The sequence below is a fragment of the Bufo bufo genome, chromosome 2 (assembly GCF_905171765.1).
Source record: "Bufo bufo chromosome 2, aBufBuf1.1, whole genome shotgun sequence".
Classification (NCBI taxonomy): Eukaryota; Metazoa; Chordata; class Amphibia; order Anura; family Bufonidae; genus Bufo; species Bufo bufo.
The window spans coordinates 372,938,432-372,960,955 of record NC_053390.1 but is presented as its reverse complement, the minus strand read 5'-3'; the positions used below and the strand labels follow the sequence as shown (position 1 = coordinate 372,960,955).

At 44.0% G+C, this 22,524-nt stretch overlaps 1 protein-coding gene across 2 annotated transcripts in view; it reads right to left on the bottom strand.

The window, feature by feature from the left end:
* Nucleotides 1-35: 35 nt before the first annotated feature.
* SNAPC3 (small nuclear RNA activating complex polypeptide 3) overlaps nt 36-22,524 on the bottom strand; it is a 148,563-nt gene continuing 126,074 nt past the window's right edge. For both annotated transcript variants that reach the window (XM_040417170.1, XM_040417169.1), the window contains 2 exons: nt 1,985-2,092; nt 36-400 (listed from right to left, as the gene is read on the bottom strand). In XM_040417170.1, the coding sequence (XP_040273104.1) occupies nt 253-400; nt 1,985-2,092 (256 nt within the window). In that variant the 3' untranslated portion in view covers nt 36-252. The remainder of the gene's footprint in view (nt 401-1,984; nt 2,093-22,524) is intronic.

Here is a 22,524-nt window from a genome sequence, read left to right as displayed (position 1 = left end):
TGAAAATGCACAGAATATCTGTATAAGTTATGGGCTATCAGCTCAAAAAAATCAATATCGGTCGATCCCTATTGGAAGGTACATCTATGTACCAAAGCTAACATCAGCATTTCTAACCTCTAGTTCCTTGGCCAACACTAGACTTGCAGAACTGCAGTTTCGGTACTGAAAAGTTAGTTCTAGTTATTTCCTGTACACGGAATCAATGACCTCCGATATCTGGTAAACTTGTTTTCTTGTCAAGTATGAATTTTAGTTAAATGTTCCTGGGTCAACATAAGCATATGCAACAAAGTCTCCAAGTTTATTGCCCTCCATGTCATAATGAAGCATCTTGAAGCAGGCGTCACAGAAGAAGCACGGGTCATCTGGAGCAAGGCTGTCTTGGTTAGTCACCCATCTAGAGAACAAAAATGAGAGACAAAACTGATGATTTCCTTAAGATTGAAAATCCAACATAAATACAAACGACAGATTTTGTGAACAAAAACATGAAAGAGCATAAGAAATACTACCTATTACTTTCCATCCAGCTTTTAGCCAAATCAAAACATTAAAGGAAATGTGCCATCAGAAAAAGTAGTTTTTTGTTTAACATATTTTTTTTAAATCTTTGGTGGTTATTTTTAACTTTCCGTGTCGATATCTATTTTTAAACAAAAACCATAAAACCCTGTAGTTTTTGCACTGGCCACTAAGCCTAATAATAGGCGCCCCTTCTTGGTCTGTGCAGATCACTTTTACTGTAGTTACCTGCTTATCTACACACAGAGGTGATATCATTACAGGCAGGATTAGAATGACAGATAAGACATGATCCACCAATCACAGCAGGTGATTGTCAGAGCTTATCTATTCCCTCCCTGTACAATGACCTCTGCACAGGTCACAGAGCAGGCCTAGAGAACTCTCCCATAGAAGTCACTGAGGTCCCCTCCTGTCCATTGTGTCTATGACCCATGTGGCTGCTGTAAAGCAATTTCCTTAATGCTTTCTAAATGTTAAGAAAAATTTAGGCAAGATGGCCGCCCCATAATCATGTTTAGGAAATAGAATAAAAAAACTGCTATCAGAAAATAAAAATAAAAAATAGAAAAAAAAGGGTATGTGATGCTATCTGTTTTTAACTGGCCAGAAAAAAAATGGTGATACATTTCGCTTAAAGGGAGTCTGTCACCACATTTGAGCCTATTAGACAGATCCAATAGCGTTATATGTGCCACCCAGAAGTTTAAAACGGTACCTTTGTTGCATATACCGGAGTCTTGTTTCAGCCAAAAATGAACTTTGTAGGTTCTGTAAATGCGCCCTCTCAAGTGCCCAGGGCGGCGTCTCAATCTTCCGAGCCCAAGACCGGACCTCCCCAACGGCTCATAACCCCGCCCTCCGTGTGCCTCTGCCCGCCCGTTCACGCTCCTCCTCTCTCCTTTTCCACTGCGCCGCAGGAGAGAGGAGGAGCGTAAACGGGCGGGCAGAGGCACACGGAGGGCGGGGTTATGAGCCGTTGGGGAGGTCCGGTCTTGGGCTCGGAAGATTGAGACGCCGCCCTGGGCACTTGAGAGGGCGCATTTACAGAACCTACAAAGTTCATTTTTGGCTGAAACAAGACTCCGGTATATGCAACAAAGGTACCGTTTTAAACTTCTGGGTGGCACATATAACGCTATTGGATCTGTCTAATAGGCTCAAATGTGGTGACAGACTCCCTTTAAAGGCAGCTTTACTGTTTGCTTAAAGTGTCATTGTCCCACAGATATTAGCCAATCATAGTACTGTGATAAAACAGACTCCAATAGACACCCCCTCTATATAGAATCCGCAAGACTGACATTCAAATGACAAAATGGCCCCATGGAAGGCAGCTGCCACAGTACTGCACAGAAAGTGGTGACACTTGGAAATTTGGGGATTTAGTGTATACATGTATTGCTGCCTTACAACATAATCACATGTCAGAGCATCCATAGTAACAGAAAGCACTTACTTTGCAACATACAGTTTACAGACATTGCACTTTCTTGTCCAAAACCAATGTTTTCTGGTATGCAACGGATACAGCCTCCTATCTAAGCAGTCTTCGTGATGTATCAACCTTTTATGGAGAAGTGAAAAGTTAAAAATGTTAATTCCTCCAATACAAAAGCACTAAATACCACCATTTAAAAAGATGGTTTTACTTTAGTCTAAACTGAAGCTATAATGCTCTGTTTTAAAGGAAAATTAATTTTTCAAATGGAATATTATTACGGAAATGTACATGAATACTGAGTTGCATAGCAACAGCACAAAATGCAATGGGTGACAACGACAGATCTCCATAGTCCTGTGTGATCTGTTGTTGTCACCGTGAAAGTCTCCTCGTTGTTTGCGGTTCCCAGGGGATGACATGTGTCTTCTTTTGCTCTGTAACACAATGTGACTTTACTTTAAATATTATGCAAAGCCTAGTTATATACTCCCTACCCTGTGGGTCTAAAACGCGTGGGACAGGGGCCATTGGTCTCTATGGTGAAGAACAGTCATACAGTGGATTTACACTGTCTACAAGTGCTTGCTTTCTGATACAGCCCAAAGCAGTCTGCATGCTCTTTATTAACCCCTTAAGGACCCGTGTCGTACATGAATGGCGCAGCTGGACGTGACTTAAGGACCAGCGCCGTACATGTACAGCGCAAGGTACGCCGGATGCTGGGGCAGGATCGCAGGGGAATCGGGGCACCATGGCTGATCTTACTGGCAGGCATCCATGCCGGGTAAGGGCAGCATGGTGTCTTTCCACCCCCCTGCAGCTCCAAGCGCTGCGATTGGCCAGTCAATGAAGACCAGCACATCGCAGCCCGGAAGCAGAAGGAAGCTGGGGGGGAAGGGGGGTTCAAGGGGAGGTGACTAGTGCTGAACTAGTCAGCACCGGTCTCCTCCGAGATAAGGCAGGCGACCCCTGCCAGCGCTGCGATTAACTGGAACAATGCTCCAGCCAATGGCAGCGCTACAGCAGCACAGGAAAGGGCTGAACCTCTCTGCAGGCAGCCATTCTAGCTGGTGACTGCATGAAGAGAGGTTTTGTGCTGGTCTGTGCGGCTTGTTGGCCTGCTGGGACTTGTGGTGCACCACCAATGCAATTTGAGCTTTTCCTGCTGAAAAAAGAAAAGAAGAAGAAGATCTGGAATTGCTGCACTGATTTTTTTTTTGCACTTGCAGCTGTTCCAGATCCCAAAACCACCCTCCATCCCTGTCCTTTTTTTACGGACGCCATTTGGTAATTTTTTATTTATTTTTAACAATTTTCCAACTCCAAGCGCTGTAAACCACTGTCCAAAAAACTGACAAAAACACACTATTGAGATACAACAGTTGCCACCCCAGGAGCATGGTCAGATCATTACCTTATAGCCAGTTGCTTCGCGTCAGAAGAATAGTACAAGGGGAGCAAGAGACGGTGGATAGGCTCAACACTATGGGCCATAAATTTATTGAGAGAGGGTACCCTAAGAAACTGGTGGAACAACACACAGTGAAGGCCATGCAGCAGTCCAGAAAAACTCTATTAGAAAAAGAGGTAAACATGATAAGGGACACTAAACGTATCCCATTTATTACACGGTTCTCACCCCTGAGCAACAAAATTGGTGACATTTGAAGGGGCATTGGCCCATTTTGGGCAGCAACTTCAAACGCATTCCCGAATTTGCCAATCCCCCAATGATGTCTTATAGACGTACACACAACATTAAAGATCAGTTAGTACGGGCAGACATCGGGACTAGCAAGATCTCGTTAAGCACATATTTTGGTGCTTCCAGAAAAGGCTGCTTCCCCTGCCATGGGTGCGTGAACTGCCCACTTATGTTAAGGGGGGCCTCCTTCACGCATCCCCAGACAGGAGAAGAATATACAATTAAACATCATGTGACCTGTGATTCATCCTACGTAGTGTATTTATTGGAATGTCCCTGTGGTCTCCTCTACGTGGGAGAGACGACATGGGACGTTAAGACAAGATTAAATAACCACAGATACACAATTAGGAAAAAGAGACTGGATCTACCGGTGTCAAAACACTTCGCAGAAGTTGGACACACTGAGAAGGATTTACGCTTCAGGGTCATTGACCAGGTCACCATGCCACGACGGGGGGTGACAGGTCACTGACACTGAAGCAACGGGAATTATACTGGATTTTCAAACTGCAAACTTTGAAACCTCGTGGACTTAATGTTGATTTTAGGGTGACATAATCTTGTACCAGTGGGATTTTTGACTTTTATCTGAGAGTGTGTAGGATAAGATTGTTGCTATTTTGAGTGACCCTTCACAACGTGTTGAGACACGATTAAATTGTTATTTTCAAATGGTCACTAGGACCAATAGTTGTCTCTTGGTTGACACGTGTTATAGTTGAAACTAAAACGTAACATTTATTATTTATTGTAAATAAAACATTACACTAAACTGACATTTAAAACTATCAGCTATGCCTGCATATAAATCATGAATTTTATTATCAGTTATGGAGCCCTGGGATAGATATGGAGGTGCTACTGGTCGCTCTGCTCCCTTATTCTGCTAGGCTGCTTTATATTTAGCAGCCAAAGCAGCTTGATTCTATTGCCAGCTCTGTTACTGCACAGTGCTGGGTCTCACGCGATGACTGCTGTGCACTCAACTCCACATTATCTGCCTATCTGGCTACCACTGTCTTAGCAGTTATCAGTGTTGAAACGCAGGCATACACTGTCTAAAATCACATGCTCTACAGGACAAATTAACTTGGCGTCTTCAGGGATATCGGCAGTCTGCTGTAGAGGGGGGCGTGACCGGAGCTTATAAGACCTTCCTTCACTGATGTCACAACGTTTGTAACCACTGTGGTTACATATTGTTACTTGTATATTCTGTGGCCTATCAGGGATCTGCTTGTTTCTAATTGTCTCCTCCCCCTTATTTTCCCCCTTCCTCCAATAACCTCCTCCGTACCTATTGTATTGCGCATGCGTCAGAACTAGGGTTGTCCCGATACCGATACTAGTATCGGTATCGGGACCGATTCCGAGTTTTCTCGGCGGTACTCAGCCGCCGATACCCCGCCCCGATACATAAATAGAATACTTTTTTTTTTTCCCGCAATGAATATTTTTGCGGCCCGGCAAAGATGCAGCATCGGGAGAGAGGAGGGGCTGGAGTCCGTAACTAGGGGCGGGGCCCGGTGCAGTCACTGTACTCTTACACCGGGCCCCGCCGCTCACCAAAGTATTTATAAACGTGAATCCTTATCCTGTTATTAAGTTGAACTAACGCTGCCCTCTCCCATGTTCCCATGTTCCCCTGTATCCCCCTGTAAGCTTCAATAGCAGGCACAGCGGACGGCAGCAGTAACGTCACTCACTGACGTCGAGCGCCTGCTCCACCCACTTTATGAATGAAGCAGGCGGAGCAGACGCGCGACGTCAGTGAGTGACGTTACTGGTGCCGTCCGCTCTGCCTGCTATGGAAGCTTAAGTAAGTGCTGTGGGGATACAGGGGGATACAGGGGAACATGGGAGAGGGCAGCGTTAGTTCAACTTAATAACAGGATAAGGATTCACGTTTATAAATACTTCGGTGAGCGGCGGGGCCCGGTGTATTGGGGGACACTGTTATGAGGGGGATCTGTGGATGACATATAGCAGTGTCATCCACAGATCCTCCCCATAACAGTTCCATCCACAGATCCCCTATAACAGCACCATCCACAGATCCCCCACCAAATAACAATGCCATCCTCAGATCCCCCCACCCCATAACAATGCCATCCACAGATATCCCACCCCATAGCAGTACCATCCACAGATCCCCATAACAGTGCCATCCACAAATCCCCATAACAGTGCCATCCACAGATCCCCCATAACAGTGCCATCCACAGATCCCCCATAACAGTGCCATCCACAGGTCCCCCATAACAGTGCCATCCACAGATCCCCCACATGACAGTGCGTCATCCACAGATCCACAGATCCCCCAAAACGGTCACATGACATTTAAAAAAAGTATCGGTATTCGGTATCGGTGACTACTTGAAAAAAAGTATCGGTACTTGTACTCGGTCCTAAAAAAGTGGTATCGGGACAACCCTAGTCAGAACCCCAGTTTATGTCGTTGCCGGCGGTTAATACTGCGCATGCTCCTATACTTATATTCGGCCCTCGCTTCTCAGCACTAGATGCGCCGCGTCCTGAGTCCATTCTGCACCTGCGCCCCACACTTAGGATCGCTCGTATCCACTATGCGCTTGCGCTCCGTCCTGAGCTTGGACCGTTCTGTCAGTTTCACTGTAATTAGTGGGTATCTGCCTGTTCGGTATTTCTACCCATTTGATTCTTATGTATTGTGTATTGTGTACTATTTCTGGAGATACTGAGATAGCAGTTACTCGACTTTAGACATCTCAGCATTTTTTATTTTATTATATTCCTCTGGCAATGACGATGTTATAATTATTCCTCCTCTATGAGGATGTTGATTTTTTTCTCATATGCTTATTATACAGTCATTTGATCTACATTGCCTAAACTCCAGGCTGCATACCATCACCAGGGCTTTATATTGTGTTTACCTACTGCTGACTGGTCTATTCGTCCATACATTTAGAATTCCATCTCTACACCACTATTTTGATAGTTATAAATAGCATACACAATATTTATTCATTCATAAGTGCTAATTTCTACCTTTTATTTCATTACAGATGACACCCTCCATGTGTGTGCCATCCGCCAGGCTACTCCTAACATGGTAAGTATACGTCTGTTGCATAGGGTTATAAGGGTGGGGGGGGGGGGGGGGGGGATTGACACTATTCAGCCGTTCCTCTCCTCTTTTTGGAGTTATGGATATCCCTGAATTTTAAAGCTCCTATTGGTCTTGCCCTATTTTCATATTATACTGCATTTTGTTTATTTGTGTTATAGTGCAAATATTCTTTTAGTTGTCATAGTTTATTAATAGTTATACATGTGATCTCCTCCGTGGGTTCCTTATTAGAGGAAGGATACATATGTAAAGCCCTCATTTAAACCATATGGGGCTAGGCTTTTAAGACGGTATATCCATCTTGTTTCCTCTTGCTGCAGCTTTTTGTCTAAATCTCCCATGCGTGGGCCCATCATCATTTTCTGGATACCCCACACTGTCAGGGTGTCAGTATTGCCGTTATGAACGGTTCTTATATGTCTCGAGAGAGAGAGGTGTCAGACTCAGTATTTATGGTGCTTAGATGTTTAGATATGCGCCTCCTTAATTCCTGTATAGTTTTGCCTATGTATAACTTGGGACAACCACATTGTATGGCGTAAATTACCCCAGTGGACTTACAGTTGATATATTCCCTAATTACGTATTTTTATTATCTACGGGATTAGTAAATTCCTTTTTTGGTAACATTTTGTTGCAGAAGGTGCACCCGCCACATGGATACGACCCTTTGGTGCTCAGCCATGTCTGTATACGTGGCGTTTTATCTATTGTGAAATGGCTATGCACCAGTTTTTCCTTTAGATTTTGTCCCCTTCTATACGTGATGGCAGGATGGGGAGGAAGGATTTCTTTTAACTCTTCATCTGCGAGTAAGATGTGCCAATGTTTTCTGAGTATATTCCGAATTTTATCATGTTGGCTGTCATAGTTACCTATACATCGGACAATCTTCTTGTCCTGTTGTTGTTTTTTAGAATTAGTGCAACCTGCTGTACAACCGATTTATGGCGAGGGGATACCCGAAAAAAAACACTACACAAAGCGTACAATAAAGCTAAAAAAAGTGACAGAATTTCATTACTTTCTAATTCTAGTCTTAAAAGCCTAGCCCCATATGGTTTAAATGAGGGCTTTACATATGTATCCTTCCTCTAATAAGGAACCCACGGAGGAGATCACATGTATAACTATTAATAAACTATGACAACTAAAAGAATATTTGCACTATAACACAAATAAACAAAATGCAGTATAATATGAAAATAGGGCAAGACCAATAGGAGCTTTAAAATTCAGGGATATCCATAACTCCAAAAAGAGGAGAGGAACGGCTGAATAGTGTCAATTCCCCCCCCCCCCCCCCCCACCCTTATAACCCTATACAACAGACGTATACTTACCATGTTAGGAGTAGCCTGGCGGATGGCACACACATGGAGGGTGTCATCTGTAATGAAATAAAAGGTAGAAATTAGCACTTATGAATGAATAAATATTGTGTATGCTATTTATAACTATCAAAATAGTGGTGTAGAGATGGAATTCTAAATGTATGGACGAATAGACCAGTCAGCAGTAGGTAAACACAATATAAAGCCCTGGTGATGGTATGCAGCCTGGAGTTTAGGCAATGTAGATCAAATGACTGTATAATAAGCATATGAGAAAAAAATCAACATCCTCATAGAGGAGGAATAATTATAACATCGTCATTGCCAGAGGAATATAATAAAATAAAAAATGCTGAGATGTCTAAAGTCGAGTAACTGCTATCTCAGTATCTCCAGAAATAGTACACAATACACAATACATAAGAATCAAATGGGTAGAAATACCGAACAGGCAGATACCCACTAATTACAGTGAAACTGACGGAACGGTCCAAGCTCAGGACGGAGCGCAAGCGCATAGTGGATACGAGCGATCCTAAGTGTGGGGCGCAGGCGCAGAATGGACTCAGGACGCGGCGCATCTAGTGCTGAGAAGCGAGGGCCGAATATAAGTATAGGAGCATGCGCAGTATTAACCGCCGGCAACGACATAAACTGGGGTTCTGACGCATGCGCAATACAATAGGTACGGAGGAGGTTATTGGAGGAAGGGGGAAAATAAGGGGGAGGAGACAATTAGAAACAAGCAGATCCCTGATAGGCCACAGAATATACAAGTAACAATATGTAACCACAGTGGTTACAAACGTTGTGACATCAGTGAAGGAAGGTCTTATAAGCTCCGGTCACGCCCCCCTCTACAGCAGACTGCCGATATCCCTGAAGACGCCAAGTTAATTTGTCCTGTAGAGCATGTGATTTTAGACAGTGTATGCCTGCGTTTCAACACTGATAACTGCTAAGACAGTGGTAGCCAGATAGGCAGATAATGTGGAGTTGAGTGCACAGCAGTCATCGCGTGAGACCCAGCACTGTGCAGTAACAGAGCTGGCAATAGAATCAAGCTGCTTTGGCTGCTAAATATAAAGCAGCCTAGCAGAATAAGGGAGCAGAGCAACCAGTAGCACCTCCATATCTATCCCAGGGCTCCATAACTGATAATAAAATTCATGATTTATATGCAGGCATAGCTGATAGTTTTAAATGTCAGTTTAGTGTAATGTTTTATTTACAATAAATAATAAATGTTACGTTTTAGTTTCAACTATCACACGTGTCAACCAAGAGACAACTATTGGTCCTAGTGACCATTTGAAAATAACAATAGGATAAGATTGTGCTCTTTAATTACCCCTTTTTTCAGATCATCATTTTTTTCAGACTATCTTAACGGAGATCATTGTCTTAACTGAGAGGACATCGCCCGACATGAAATCTCTATATTGTTTGTGCCCATATAATATTATTTATTTTGTGGACTTCTCCCTATATCCATTTTTTATGATAAGACATGATGAGGGGACTCGAGACCTGTATATATATTAATATCCAGTTTTGGAATAATGTGGGGTCTTTATATGGGTCAGAGGTGGATGTGTGAGGATGTTGGGTGGGAGAGCAGGGGACATGCGACATGAGAATGTCCCGGTCCCCCGTTCCGCATAGGCCCACGCATTCAGAAATGACTGCGGGTGCCTGTGTGTAACACCCGCATCCCCACTGCCCCCGTCTAAAATCGTTGGAAGCGGAGGCGCAGTGACCGGAACCTGGGTCTGGATTGGCCTGAGGATCTGACTGCAGTCAACGTTTTCCATGTATTTACTGATCCCTTACACCACGCGACAGCACGGTTACCATGGTCACATAGTGACAACATGGGTCTCTAACCTCCTGATCATGCGCAGTAGGTTGCTGTGATTATGACGGATGCAGGAACCATTGGCGCGCGCGGGATTTGGGGAGAAGCCGCGAATCTTGGAAACATCCCAGCATTGACGTACTATTTTGTGCGCATGCGCGGGATGTTGCGGACTCTCGCGGTCCGCTGACGTATACTGGCGCTTGCGTAGTACACACCAGAGGACGCCAATATCGAATCGCATCATGGGATTTCATAGTGTGGGTTTGTCCCTCTTTTAATTTATAATTGATTAACACTGTTTTGCACAGCTGCACTATATATGAGGAGTAACACTAATTATGTATGTAACACTGATTTATAGTTGACTCGCATATATGTATAATATGTGGACAATATGATGGTCCACATATATTGACACACTAATATTTTTAAAAAAAGAATCATGTTTTTACTGTTTTGTACTCTTGTTCACTGAATATGTTCCTAATGAGCAATCATGTTATTATAATGAGTTTCACCTATATAATGTATTGAGAGCACTGTGTTCACTAGCTTGACAAAGGCTCCATTGAGAGGGCTGAAATGCTGCATTGCGTTTGGGTGTGAATAAAACATCACCTATTTTCTATCACAAGACCGGAGTGCTGCCCATTTTTCTATCTTCATATATAGAAAGGCTCAGTGGAGCCGAAACGTTGCACCGTATGGTTGATTAAAGAAATTTCTTCACTTTCATCCTGCTGGAGTGCCGTCCTTTTTCTGGATATATATGTATTAAGGCCGATTAATTGGCCTGTATTTGTGGGAGGGGCGCCCTGCCCTATATCTAGGACGCACCTTTCTCCAGAGGGGACGGACGGCAGCAGTGTTCCTGTTACAGCCGGCGGCGTCAGCATCTCCTAGGCGACAGAGCGTCACTTCCGGTCGGCGCTTCCTCCGGCGTCCTGTTCCTCCTCGTGCGGCTGCCTCAGCGCAGTGTCGGCTCCTTAGTCCGGTCGGTGGGGTCGGTCCCTCTAAGGTATGAGAGGGACATCCCCACACCGGAACGGCAGTCTGGCAGCACGCCCCGCTCCCACGTGACTTGCACGCAGGTAGCAGGAGTCAGCGGGACTCCGTTCGTATATTTGCTGGGGCTACTCGCATTAGGCTCTATCTTTCTGCATTGGGGGAGGCTTGTAAGGGAGTAAGGACGGGGGGAGGGGGGGGGAATGTCAATGAGAAGGCTAGTCTTTGAGGGCGGAGTTTCAATCTGCCTGATTAATCACAGCCTAGCTGTTTTTAACTTTTCTGTCAAGACGAATTTTGTATAATCACCATGACTGTTATATGGGGGGCAAAGTCTGGCACGGGCCGCCGTGCTGTCAGTTAGGTAGGGGGTTAATGCCATGCAGTGTGATGGTGATGAGTTGTTGGGGGTAGTACCCCCAGTAACAGGCGCCCCTAGACGTAGGCCAGCAGGGGCACGCCAGACCCTTCACATTGTATGGCATTTTATTCCATTGTTCTGTTTCAGATGGGCAGGTTTCTCACTTGCCTGTCTTCATACACTTGTCGCAATTTGCTTGCTACGTAGATAGCTGTGTTTTATTTTGGCATATGCACGTCAGCCGTTCAGCCAACTCCGTGAGAACCCCGGCAATCTGACAATCGTGTCTCGTCGCCCAGCTTCGGGCCACCTGAACGCAGGCGCAAGCGTTGTTAAAAAAAAACAAACCGTATTCTGCTTAATTCGTGCGAACAGGTCTATTTCCACGGTTGGTTCCTTGTGTTCTTCTCATATCAGCATCGTGTCCGGTTTCCGGTAAGGTCCTCCTTCTTTGTCTCTAATTTATTTTCCACTGTCACACGTCTCCTCTTTCTCCGTACCTGTCAGGTGGTCACCAGGGTCAGTTACCTTTGCATGATGGTTTCTGCAGTGGCGGTGTCTAGGCACGGGTGGTAGTCAAATTGTTGCTAAACAGTAGTAGTGACGGTCCGTTTTTTGCTTGCTTTACAGTCACAGAGAGCATGTCAGCTAGGTTGCCGGAAGACAAGTTGGTTAGGGTCCGCGCAGCCATTCACAGTTTCGTCACTGGTAGGGTCACCACCAAGGTGGAACTGCAGTCGTTGTTAGGCATGTAAAGTGTGCGATGCGCGTCATTCCTCAGGGTAGGTTTTCGTAGCCAGATTGTTACCACTCCCACTGTCATAGCTATCATCCAGCCATGTCTCAGTTATTCCCACTGTCATAGCTATCATCCAGCCATGTCTCAGTTATTCCCACTGTCATAGCTATCATCCAGCCGTGTCTCAGTTATTCCCACTGTCATAGCTATTATCCAGCCGTGTCTCAGTTATTCCCACTGTCATAGCTATCATCCAGCCGTGTCTCAGTTATTCCCACTGTCATAGCTATCATCCAGCCGTGTCTCAGTTATTCCCACTGTCATAGCCATCATCCAGCCAGGTCTCAGTTATTCCCACTGTCATAGCTATCATCCAGCCATGTCTGTTATTCCCACTGCCATAGCTATCATCCAGCCGTGTCTCAGTTATTCCCACTGTCATAGCTATCATCCAGCCGTGTCTCAGTTATTCCCACTGTCATAGCTATCATCCAGCCATGTCTCAGTTATTCCCACTGTCATAGCTATCATCCAGCCATGTCTCAGTTATTCCCACTGTCATAGCTGTCATCCAGCCATGTCTCAGTTATTCCCACTGCCATAGCTATCATCCAGCCGTGTCTCAGTTATTACCACTATGTCATAGCTATCATCCAGCCATGTCTCAGATATTCCCACTGTCATAGCTATCATCCAGCCGTGTCTCAGTTATTCCCACTATGTCATAGCTATCATCCAGCCGTGTCTCAGTTATTCCCACTGTCATAGCTATCCTCCCGCCATGTCTCAGTTATTCCCACTATGTCATAGCCATCATCCAGCCATGTCTCAGTTATTCCCCCTGTCATAGCTATCATCCAGCCGTGTCTCAGTTATTCCCACTGTCATAGCTATCATCCAGCCGTGTCTCAGTTATTCCCACTGCCATAGCTATCATCCAGCCGTGTCTCAGTTATTCCCACTGTCATAGCTATCATCCAGCCATGTCTCAGTTATTCCCACTGTCATAGCTATCATCCAGCCATGTCTCAGTTATTCCCACTGTCATAGCTATCATCCAGCCGTGTCTCAGTTATTCCCACTGTCATAGCCATCATCCAGCCAGGTCTCAGTTATTCCCACTGTCATAGCTATCATCCAGCCATGTCTGTTATTCCCACTGCCATAGCTATCATCCAGCCGTGTCTCAGTTATTCCCACTGTCATAGCTATCATCCAGCCGTGTCTCAGTTATTCCCACTGTCATAGCTATCATCCAGCCGTGTCTCAGTTATTTCCTGTCAGGATAGTCCAGTGTTCCTGGACAGTCAAGCGCAAGCGGATTTGAGCATGTGGGACCACTTCTTGAGTCATTGGAATGGCGTGTCCATGTTTGTCCCGGCGGTCTCCCACAACTCCCCCGTCATATTCTCCAACAGCGGGGTCAGCACTGGTTTCGCTGCTATTTTTGGCCCCCATTGGCTGAATGGGGCGTGGCCGGAGGAGTTTTGCGAGGCCACGGGAATTTCCAGGCAACGGAGGCTAGGGACCTGTATCCCGTGGTGGCAGCAGCGCATGTTTAGGGTAACCATTGGACAGGCCGTACTGTGGTCTAAATGACCAAGACCTCCCAGTCAGGTCCCCCTACCCAGGTCAAATTCTTCCCCACGTCTCACAAATGGGGTCCGGTCCACGTCCTGCAGGGATTGTCAGGGGCACTGGCCGGTCGCGGCACTAACACCCCACTGTTACCCTTCGGGACAGCAGCGTTGTCTACCTCCCAATTCATAGCGCATGCGCGTATACTGGCGGTCAATCTAGGTTTTGACCCCCTCACGGTGTCAGGGCATTCGTTCAGGGTTGGGGCAGCCTCGGCCGCTTCAGGAATCAGGTGCCAGCCCACATTATCCGTAAGTTGGGCCGGTGGCGCTCGTCTTGTTACAGCCGTTATGTTCCGAACCCCGTTAGCGAGATTTCTTGTGCCTTTCAGAATTTGGCGTTGTAATACGTCAATGAACACGCTTTGTATTTTCATGCTGGGTTTTTGGCCTCTTTCAGGTGTACTCTCGACGGAAGCGGTTATGGCACAACTCAAGCCGCTAGTTCTGTTGGGGCATACATTAGGGGGTAGGTTCTTTCACATATAGCCCCGACCACAAATATATATATATATATATATACACACACACACAGGGTGGGCCATTTATATGGATACACCTTAATAAAATGGGAATGATTGGTGATATTAACTTCCTTTTTGTGGCACATTAGTATATGTGAGGGGGGAAACTTTTCAAGATGGGTGGTGACCATGGCGGCCATTTTGAAGTCGGCCATTTTGAATCCAACTTTTTTCAATACGAAGAGGGTCATGTGACACATCAAACTTATTGGGAATTTCACAAGAAAAACAATGGTGTGCTTGGTTTTAACATAACTTTATTCTTTCATGAGTTATTTACAAGTTTCTCTTTGTTTACAGCCATTGACATGTCGCCGAGGTTAACACTTGAGGAGTGGATAGAAATTGTGTTGATGTCAGGTGAACGTAGTAACCTGGTCATTGCAGTAGATTTCAATGCAAGACACCCTACGAGACCACCCATCTCCCATGCTACAGTTAGCAAACTGCTTGCTAAGTTTCGTGAAACTGGTTCAGTGTTGGATTTGCCAAAATGTGGACGCATGAAATCTGTCTCTAATGAAGAAACATCAGTGGCTGTCCTAGCTTCATTCAGCAAGAGCCCACAGCGTAGCACTCGCCGCATGTCACTGGAGAGTGGCATTAGTCGAACATCCCTTCGGCGGATATTAGCTACTCACAAATGGCACCCTTACAAACTCCAGCTACTGCAGCATCTCAACAAGGATGACCCAGATCGGCGCACTGAATTTGCAGAATGGGCAAAACAAAAATTGGAACAGGACCCTCAGTTTACGCAGAAGATTTTGTTCAGTGATGAGGCAAACTTTTATGTGAATGGTGAAGTTAACAAACAAAACCACCGCTATTGGTCTGACACTAACCCACATTGGATAGATCCCTCCAAGACTGTTGGAACAAAAAAATTGATGGTATGGTGTGGTATATGGGGTACAAAGATAGTGGGGCCATTCTTCATCAATGGAAACCTCAAGGCCACTGGATATGCGAAATTGCTACATGATGATGTGTTTCCCTCTTTATGCACTGAAGCTGGCACGTTCCCTGAGTTTTTCCAGCAAGATGGTGCACCACCACATTATGGGTGTCAGGTCTAAGCATTCCTAGATGAACAGTTTCCTGGAAAGTGGATTGGTCGTCGTGGGCCAGTTGAATGGCCCCCAAGGTCTCCCGATCTGACCCACTTAGACTTTTATCTTTGGGGTCATCTGAAGGCAATTGTCTATGTTGTGAAGATACGAGATGTGCAGCACCTGAAACTACGGATACTGGAAGCCTGTGCTAGCATTTCTCCTGCGGTGTTGCTATCAGTGTGTGAAGAGTGGGAGAAGAGGGTTGCATTGACAATCCAACACAATGGGCAGCACATTGAACACATTTTATAAGTGGTCAGAAACTTGTAAATAACTCATGAAAGAATAAAGTTACGTTAAAACCAAGCACAACATTGTTTTTCTTGTGAAATTCCCAATAAGTTTGATGTGTCACATGACCCTCTTCCTATTGAAAAAAGTTAGATTCAAAATGGCAGACTTCAAAATGGCCGCCATGGTCACCACCCATCTTGAAAAGTTTCCCCCTCACATATACTAATGTGCCACAAACAGGAAGTTAATAAATGGCCCACCCTGTGTATATATATACATATATATATATATATATATATATATATATATAAAAAAAGAAAAAATAATGGCGGCACTGGAAACAGGTAGTGTGGGTGCTACGTCCAGGGATATAGCTGCTTACCCCAAATAGACAAAGTGGAAACACGGACAGCACTCCAAGTAGAAAAGTGGTATTTAATCACCCATGCAGATGGCAACGTTTCAGCTCAAACAAGAGCCTTTTTCAAGCGCTTGAAAAAGGCTCTTGTTTGAGCTGAAACGTTGCCATCTGCATGGGTGATTAAATACCACTTTTCTACTTGGAGTGCTGTCCGTGTTTCCACTTTATATATATATATATATATATGTTGATTTTTAGAGTGTTCTTTTTTTGTATCTGAAATAAATTTTTATACTGCAGTGTCTGCACGGACGCACCAAACGTCAGCTTGTGTGCGTTCTGCAGTTCTGAGCACCAATAAGTGCCATTTTTTTTACTGGTCGCTTTTGTGCTCAGTTTTCTTTTTTTTTTGGTGTAAAAAATACATTTAGTGTTAAATAAAAATCAATTTTAGGTAGTGTTAGTGTACATTTTTGCACGCACATAATATCTGCCTGTCTGTCAGAAACATCCATTTTTCTGATCGGTCTGCTCAGTTAACTTTTTTTCTCTACTCCTTTCCTCTATATTTCAAATTTATTACAAGCCCCTTCACGTGTGAAAACACAACATACACACCCCTCACACTAAATCAGGGTTTACACATTTCACACGTCACACCCCAATAAAATAAAAATGGCCCGCCCGTCTCTGAAGATTTAGTAAATTTTATGGTGGCCCAAACCAATTTATACGCTCAACAATTCATTGATCAGAACCCTACATCGGCATACGCTAGACCCCTAGGTTGAACCCCAGTAAGTGCAGCAGAGATGATGAAATTTTGGGGACTTGTGCTGCATATGGGCGTTGTAAAGAAGCCAAATGTTAGACAATATTGGAGTTCGGACATTTTCTATCAGACTCCAATTTAGATTCCCGGATAGAACCCCCAGAATGCCTCCCCATTCTAGGAGTTAGTGGGAAGATTGTGTGGGACTTACTGCACCCACTGCTGGATAAGGGTTACACCTCTATGTGGATAACTATTATACCAGCATACCCCTATTCATGTCCCTAACTGCCAGAGGTACTGTGGCTTGCGGCACAGTGTGCAAAAATCATAGAGGCCTCCCTAGATTCCGGGTAGGGCAACCACTGAGAATGGGTGAAAGTAGGGCTCTCCTCCATGAGAACATGCCGGTGGTTAAGTACAAGGATAAGAGGGACGTCCTTGTACTGACCACCATTCACACTAACACCAGCTCCCCTGCTCCTGTATGAGGTACCACAACCACTACCCCCAAACCAGTTTGTGTCCTGGACTACAACAGGCACATGGGAGGGGTGGATCTTTCAGATCAACTTCTGAAGCCCTACAGTGCCACACGAAAAACGAAAGTGTGGTACAAAAAGCTGGTTGTACACATTGTACAGATGGCAAGGTGCAATGCGTACGTGTTATTTCAATCTGCAGGCCACACAGGAACTTTCCTTCAGTTCCAAGAGGTGGTTATCAAAGCCAGGCTGGGGAGGGTCCCAGTACTTCAGGAAATCATGGTGCCCGTGTTGTACCAGGGCAACATTTAACAGGTCAAGTCCCCCAGACAGCACGGAAGGGAAGGACCCAAAAAAGATGCAGGGTGCATTCCAAAAGGGGGATAAGGAAAGACACCATTTACCACTGCGAAACCTGCCCTGAAAAACCTGAGTGTTTTAAAATCTACCACTCATTCCTGGAGTATGAATTAAATTTCATCCATGATGTACCCTGTAGTTTTACCACCTTATATCTCTGATTTAGTCCGCATAGCTTACAGATCCACTTTTCACCAACCACTACATATTCATTTCTGTGAAACACCTGTTAGGTCAAAAGTGCCCTTCCCACCCCTTAAAATGTTCGGACAGGGTTTCTCTTTCCAAAATGGGGTCACTTCTTGGGGTTTTTAATTTCTGGGGATCTCAGGAATCTTTTAAATGCGACATGGCACCTAAAATAAATGTCTGCCAATTCAGGTGAGCAAAATCTATATTTTGCTGTTTGACTCTAGAGCCCTGCTGTGCACCCATACATAATTATTTGAGCACATATGGGGTGTTGTCGTATTCGGGGGGAAAGTGGGAACAAAATGTGGGGTGCACTTTGTCCTGTTACCCTTTGGGAAAGTTAAAAATGTGGGTGTAAAGCAACTGTTTTGTGAAGAAAATGCAATTTTTCATTTTCACTGCCAAGTGTTTCCTAATTCTAGGAAACACCTTTGAGGTCAAAGTGCTCACTACACACCTTGAAAGATTTCTTGAGGGGTGTAGTTTCCAAAATGGGGTCACTTTTTGGGGGTTTCCACTGTAGGGCCACCACAGGGTGTCTTCATATGCGACATAGCTCCCAAGTACCATTCCAGCTAAATCAGCTCTCCAAAAACCATATGGTGCTCCTTCCACTCTGAAGCCTGCTGTGCACCCATACATCAGTTTTTGAGCACATATGGTGTGTTTCTGTGAACTCCAGATTCAGAGTAATAGATTGAGTTATTTTTGGCTGTTAACCCTTGATGTGCTGCAGACAAAATAGATAAAAATGTAAAATCTGCTAAAAAAAAAAGTGAAATTTTGAAATTTCATTCCCAATTTCCTTTAATTCTCGCGGGGCACCTAAAGGGTTAACAAAGTTTGTAAAATCTGTTTTGAATAGCTTGAGGGGTGTTGTTTCTAAAATCGGGTGATTTATGGGTGGTTTTTAATATGTAAGCTCCACAAAGTGACTTCATAATCTAACTGGGCCTTAAAAAAAATTGGGTTTTGGTAATTTTCTTAAAATTTTAAGATTTGCTTCTAAACCTCTAAGCCTTCTAACATCCCCAAAAAAATAAATGTACTTTTCAAAAAGCGCATTTGTTTTACTGGAATTTTTTAAATTTAATAAATGTGGGTGTTTTTTTTTTTTTACCACTTAACTCCTTAAGGACAGCCTTATTTCACCTTAAGGACCAGGCCATTTTTTGCAAATCTGACCAATGTCACTTCAAGTGGTGATAACTTTAAAACGCTTTGACTTATCCAGGCCATTCTGAGATTGTTTTTTCGTCACATATTGTACTTCATGACACTGGTAAAATGAATAAAAAAAATAAAAAAATGTATTTATAAAAAATACCAAATTTACCAAAAATCGGTAAAAAATTGCAAAATTCCAAGTTTCAATTTCTCTACTTCTATAATACATAGTAATACCTCCAAAAATAGTTATTACTTTACATTCCCCATATGTCTACTTCATGTTTGGATTATTTTGGGAATGATATTTTATTTTTTAGGGATGTTATAAGGCTTAGAAGTTTAGAAGCAAATCTTGAAATTTTTCTGAAATTTTCAAAAACCCAATTTTTAGGGACCAGTTCAGGTCTGAAGTCACTTTGCGAGGCTTACATAATAGAAACCACCCAAAATTACCATTCTATAAACTTACACCCCTCAAGGTATTCAAAACTGATTTTACAAACTTTGTTAACCCTTTAGGTGTTCCACAAGAATTAATGGAAAATAGAGATACAATTTCAAAATTTCACTTTTTTGGCAGATTTTCCATTTTAATATTTTTTTTACTTTTACAAAGCAAGGGTTAACAGCCAAACAAAACTCAATATTTATGGCCCTGATTCTCTAGTTTACAGAAACACCCCATATGTGGTCGTAAACTACTGTACGGGCACACGGCAGGGCGCAGAAGGAAAGGAATGCCATACGGTTTTTAGAAGGCAGATTTTGCTGGACTGTTTTTTTTTGACACCATGTCCCATTTGAAGCCCCCCTGATGCACCCCTAGAGTAGAAACTCCAAAAAAGTGACCCCATTTTAGAAACTACGGGATAGGGTGGAAGTTTTGTTGGTACTAGTTTAGGGTACATATGATTTTTGGTTGCTCTATATTACACTTTTTGTGAGGCAAGGTAACAAGAAATAGCTGTTTTGGCACCGTTTTTATTTTTTTGTTATTTACAACATTCATCTGACAGGTTAGATCATGTGGTATTTTCTATAGACCAGGTTTTCACGGACACTGCGATACCTAATATGTATACTTTTTATTTATTTATGTAAGTTTTACACAATGATTTAATTTTTGAAGCAAAAAAAATCATGTTTTTGTGAATTCATAGTCTGAGAGCCATAATTTTTTCAGTTTTTGGGCGATTACCTTGGGTAGGGTATGATTTTTGCGGGATGAGATGATGGTTTTATTGGCACTATTTTGGGGTGCGTGTGACTTTTTGATCGCTTGCTATTACACTTTTTGTGATGTAAGGTGACAAAAAATTTTTTTATGTAGCACAGTTTTTTTTTTTACTGTGCTCATCTGAGGGGTTAGGTCATGTGATATTTTTATAGAGGCGGTCGATTCGGACACGGCAATACCTAATATGTATACTTTTTTTTATTAATGTAAGTTTTACACAATAACAGCTTTTTTTAAACAAAAAAATGATGTTTTAGTGTCTCCATATTCTGAGCCATAGTTTTTTAATTTTTTGGGCGATTGTCTCAGGTAGGGGCTCATTTTTTGCGGGATGAGGCGACGGTTAGATTGGTACTATTTTAGTGGGCAAACACCTTTTTTTTTTTTTTTATTTAACAACTTATTAATATACAAAGGAGCAAAAGTACACAAATCAGAGTCAGCAAACGCCTTTTTGATCGCTTGCTGTTGTACTTTTTGTCATGTAAGGTGACAAAAAAAATGGTTTATTTAGCAGTTTTTATTTTTGGGGGTCTAATCCTTTACAATGCATTCCAATACTTCTGTATTGGAATGCATTGGCTGTATGAGTAATACTGTGTATATTACTCATACAGCTTCTGGCCTGTGAGACCCAGGGGGCTGGATCTCACAGGCTCGTCACCGGAAGGCAGCGTGATGCATTCCTTAGGCCATCGGGTCTTCCTATGCCATCGGGTCCCCCCTACAGCCCCATGGGGACCCGATGGCACCGCCGCCGGCCGCCACCGCAATAGGTAAAAGCCGCAAACCGCAGGTCTGAATTGACCTGCAGTTTGCGGTGATCGCCGACATGGGGGAGTCACGGCACCCCCCCGCGCATTTAGCCGAAGTGCCTGCTCAATGATTTGAGCAGGCACCGGCTTCCGATCATCGCCCGCCGGTGATCAGAAATACACAGGGCGTACAGGTACGCCCTGTGTCCTTAAGTACCAGGACATAAGGGCGTCCACAAGGGGACTATAACAGACAACATTTTGACAAATTTTAAAATACAATGCACTATCCCTATAGTGCAGGGATCAGCAACCTTCGGCACTCCAGCTGCTGTGAAACTACAAAACCCAGCATGCACACTTGCTCGGCTGTTCTTGTAACTACCATAGAAGTGAAAAGAGGATTCTGGGAGTTATAGTTTCAGAACAGCTGGAGTGCCGGAGGTTGCTGATCCCTGCTATAGTGCATTGCATTTTAATGTCAGTGCTTTACTGACAATGACCAGCAGGCTGCACCAGAGAGGCACAGCCTGCTGGAAAATACTAAAGGCTGGTTTGGGGCCTATATCAGACCCCAGCCAGCCTTTAAACACATCGGCACCTCACGATCGCATTTGCGGGGTGCCAATGGGAGACAGAGGGAGTCTGCTCCCTCTGTCACCGCTTTCCATGCGGTGGGTGCCATTGCATGCAGCATGTAGGGCGTTAAACAGCCCGGACCGGCACTCCTGCCAGTCCGGGCTATTAGAGCAGGAGCCTGGTTCTCATTTGAGAGGCGGGCCCCTGCTCCCTGCTGCACAGGGGACTCATGCAGCGCTTATGGTCCCTTAGTGACTGCCGTAAAAAGGCGTATGGGTAGTCACTAAGGGGTTAAGTTATCCCCTATTCACAGAATAGGGGATAACTATTAGATCAGTTAGGGTCCTACTGCTGGGATCCCCACCGATCACAAGAACTGGGGCCCTTACCCCTTGCAGCCCTCCTGAAATGAACGGAGCCACCAGTCGGGCATGAGTACAGCCGCTCCCTTTTATTTGTACAGGAATTCCAGACATAGCCGAGTGCTTTCTTATTAATGTAACCGGAATACCCCTTTAAAGAGGACCTGTCACCTCTCCTGACATGTTTGTTTTAGTAAATACATGTATTCTTCATGAAATAACAATCATTTCTCATTAATCTATGTTGTGCAGTTCCTTTGTTATTCATCCTAGATAGTTTTTCCTTAAATGACATTCCCCTTGTCCCCTCTGGCACTGTCAGCACTGACTGGACAATGTCAGACTGTAACACCCAATTATACATTTATATATACACTACTTGGAGGAATAAGAAAGGAACAGCACAACACAGAGCAATAAGAAAAAGGACTCCAGAATGGTTGGAATCGCCATGAAATGATTGAGGTCCTGATGATGTACAGTCAGCTCATATGTATGTGAGGCAGTTTTCAGGCTAGAGGTTCAGCTATGTCTGTCCTGTGTTAGGCTCTCCTCTAGCAGATATTCCACCCTCTCTACAGCCATTATAACGGACAGTGACCAACAGTAATGGAGTAAGAGGTAGTTAAAGCAATGCAGGAAGAATCCAGAC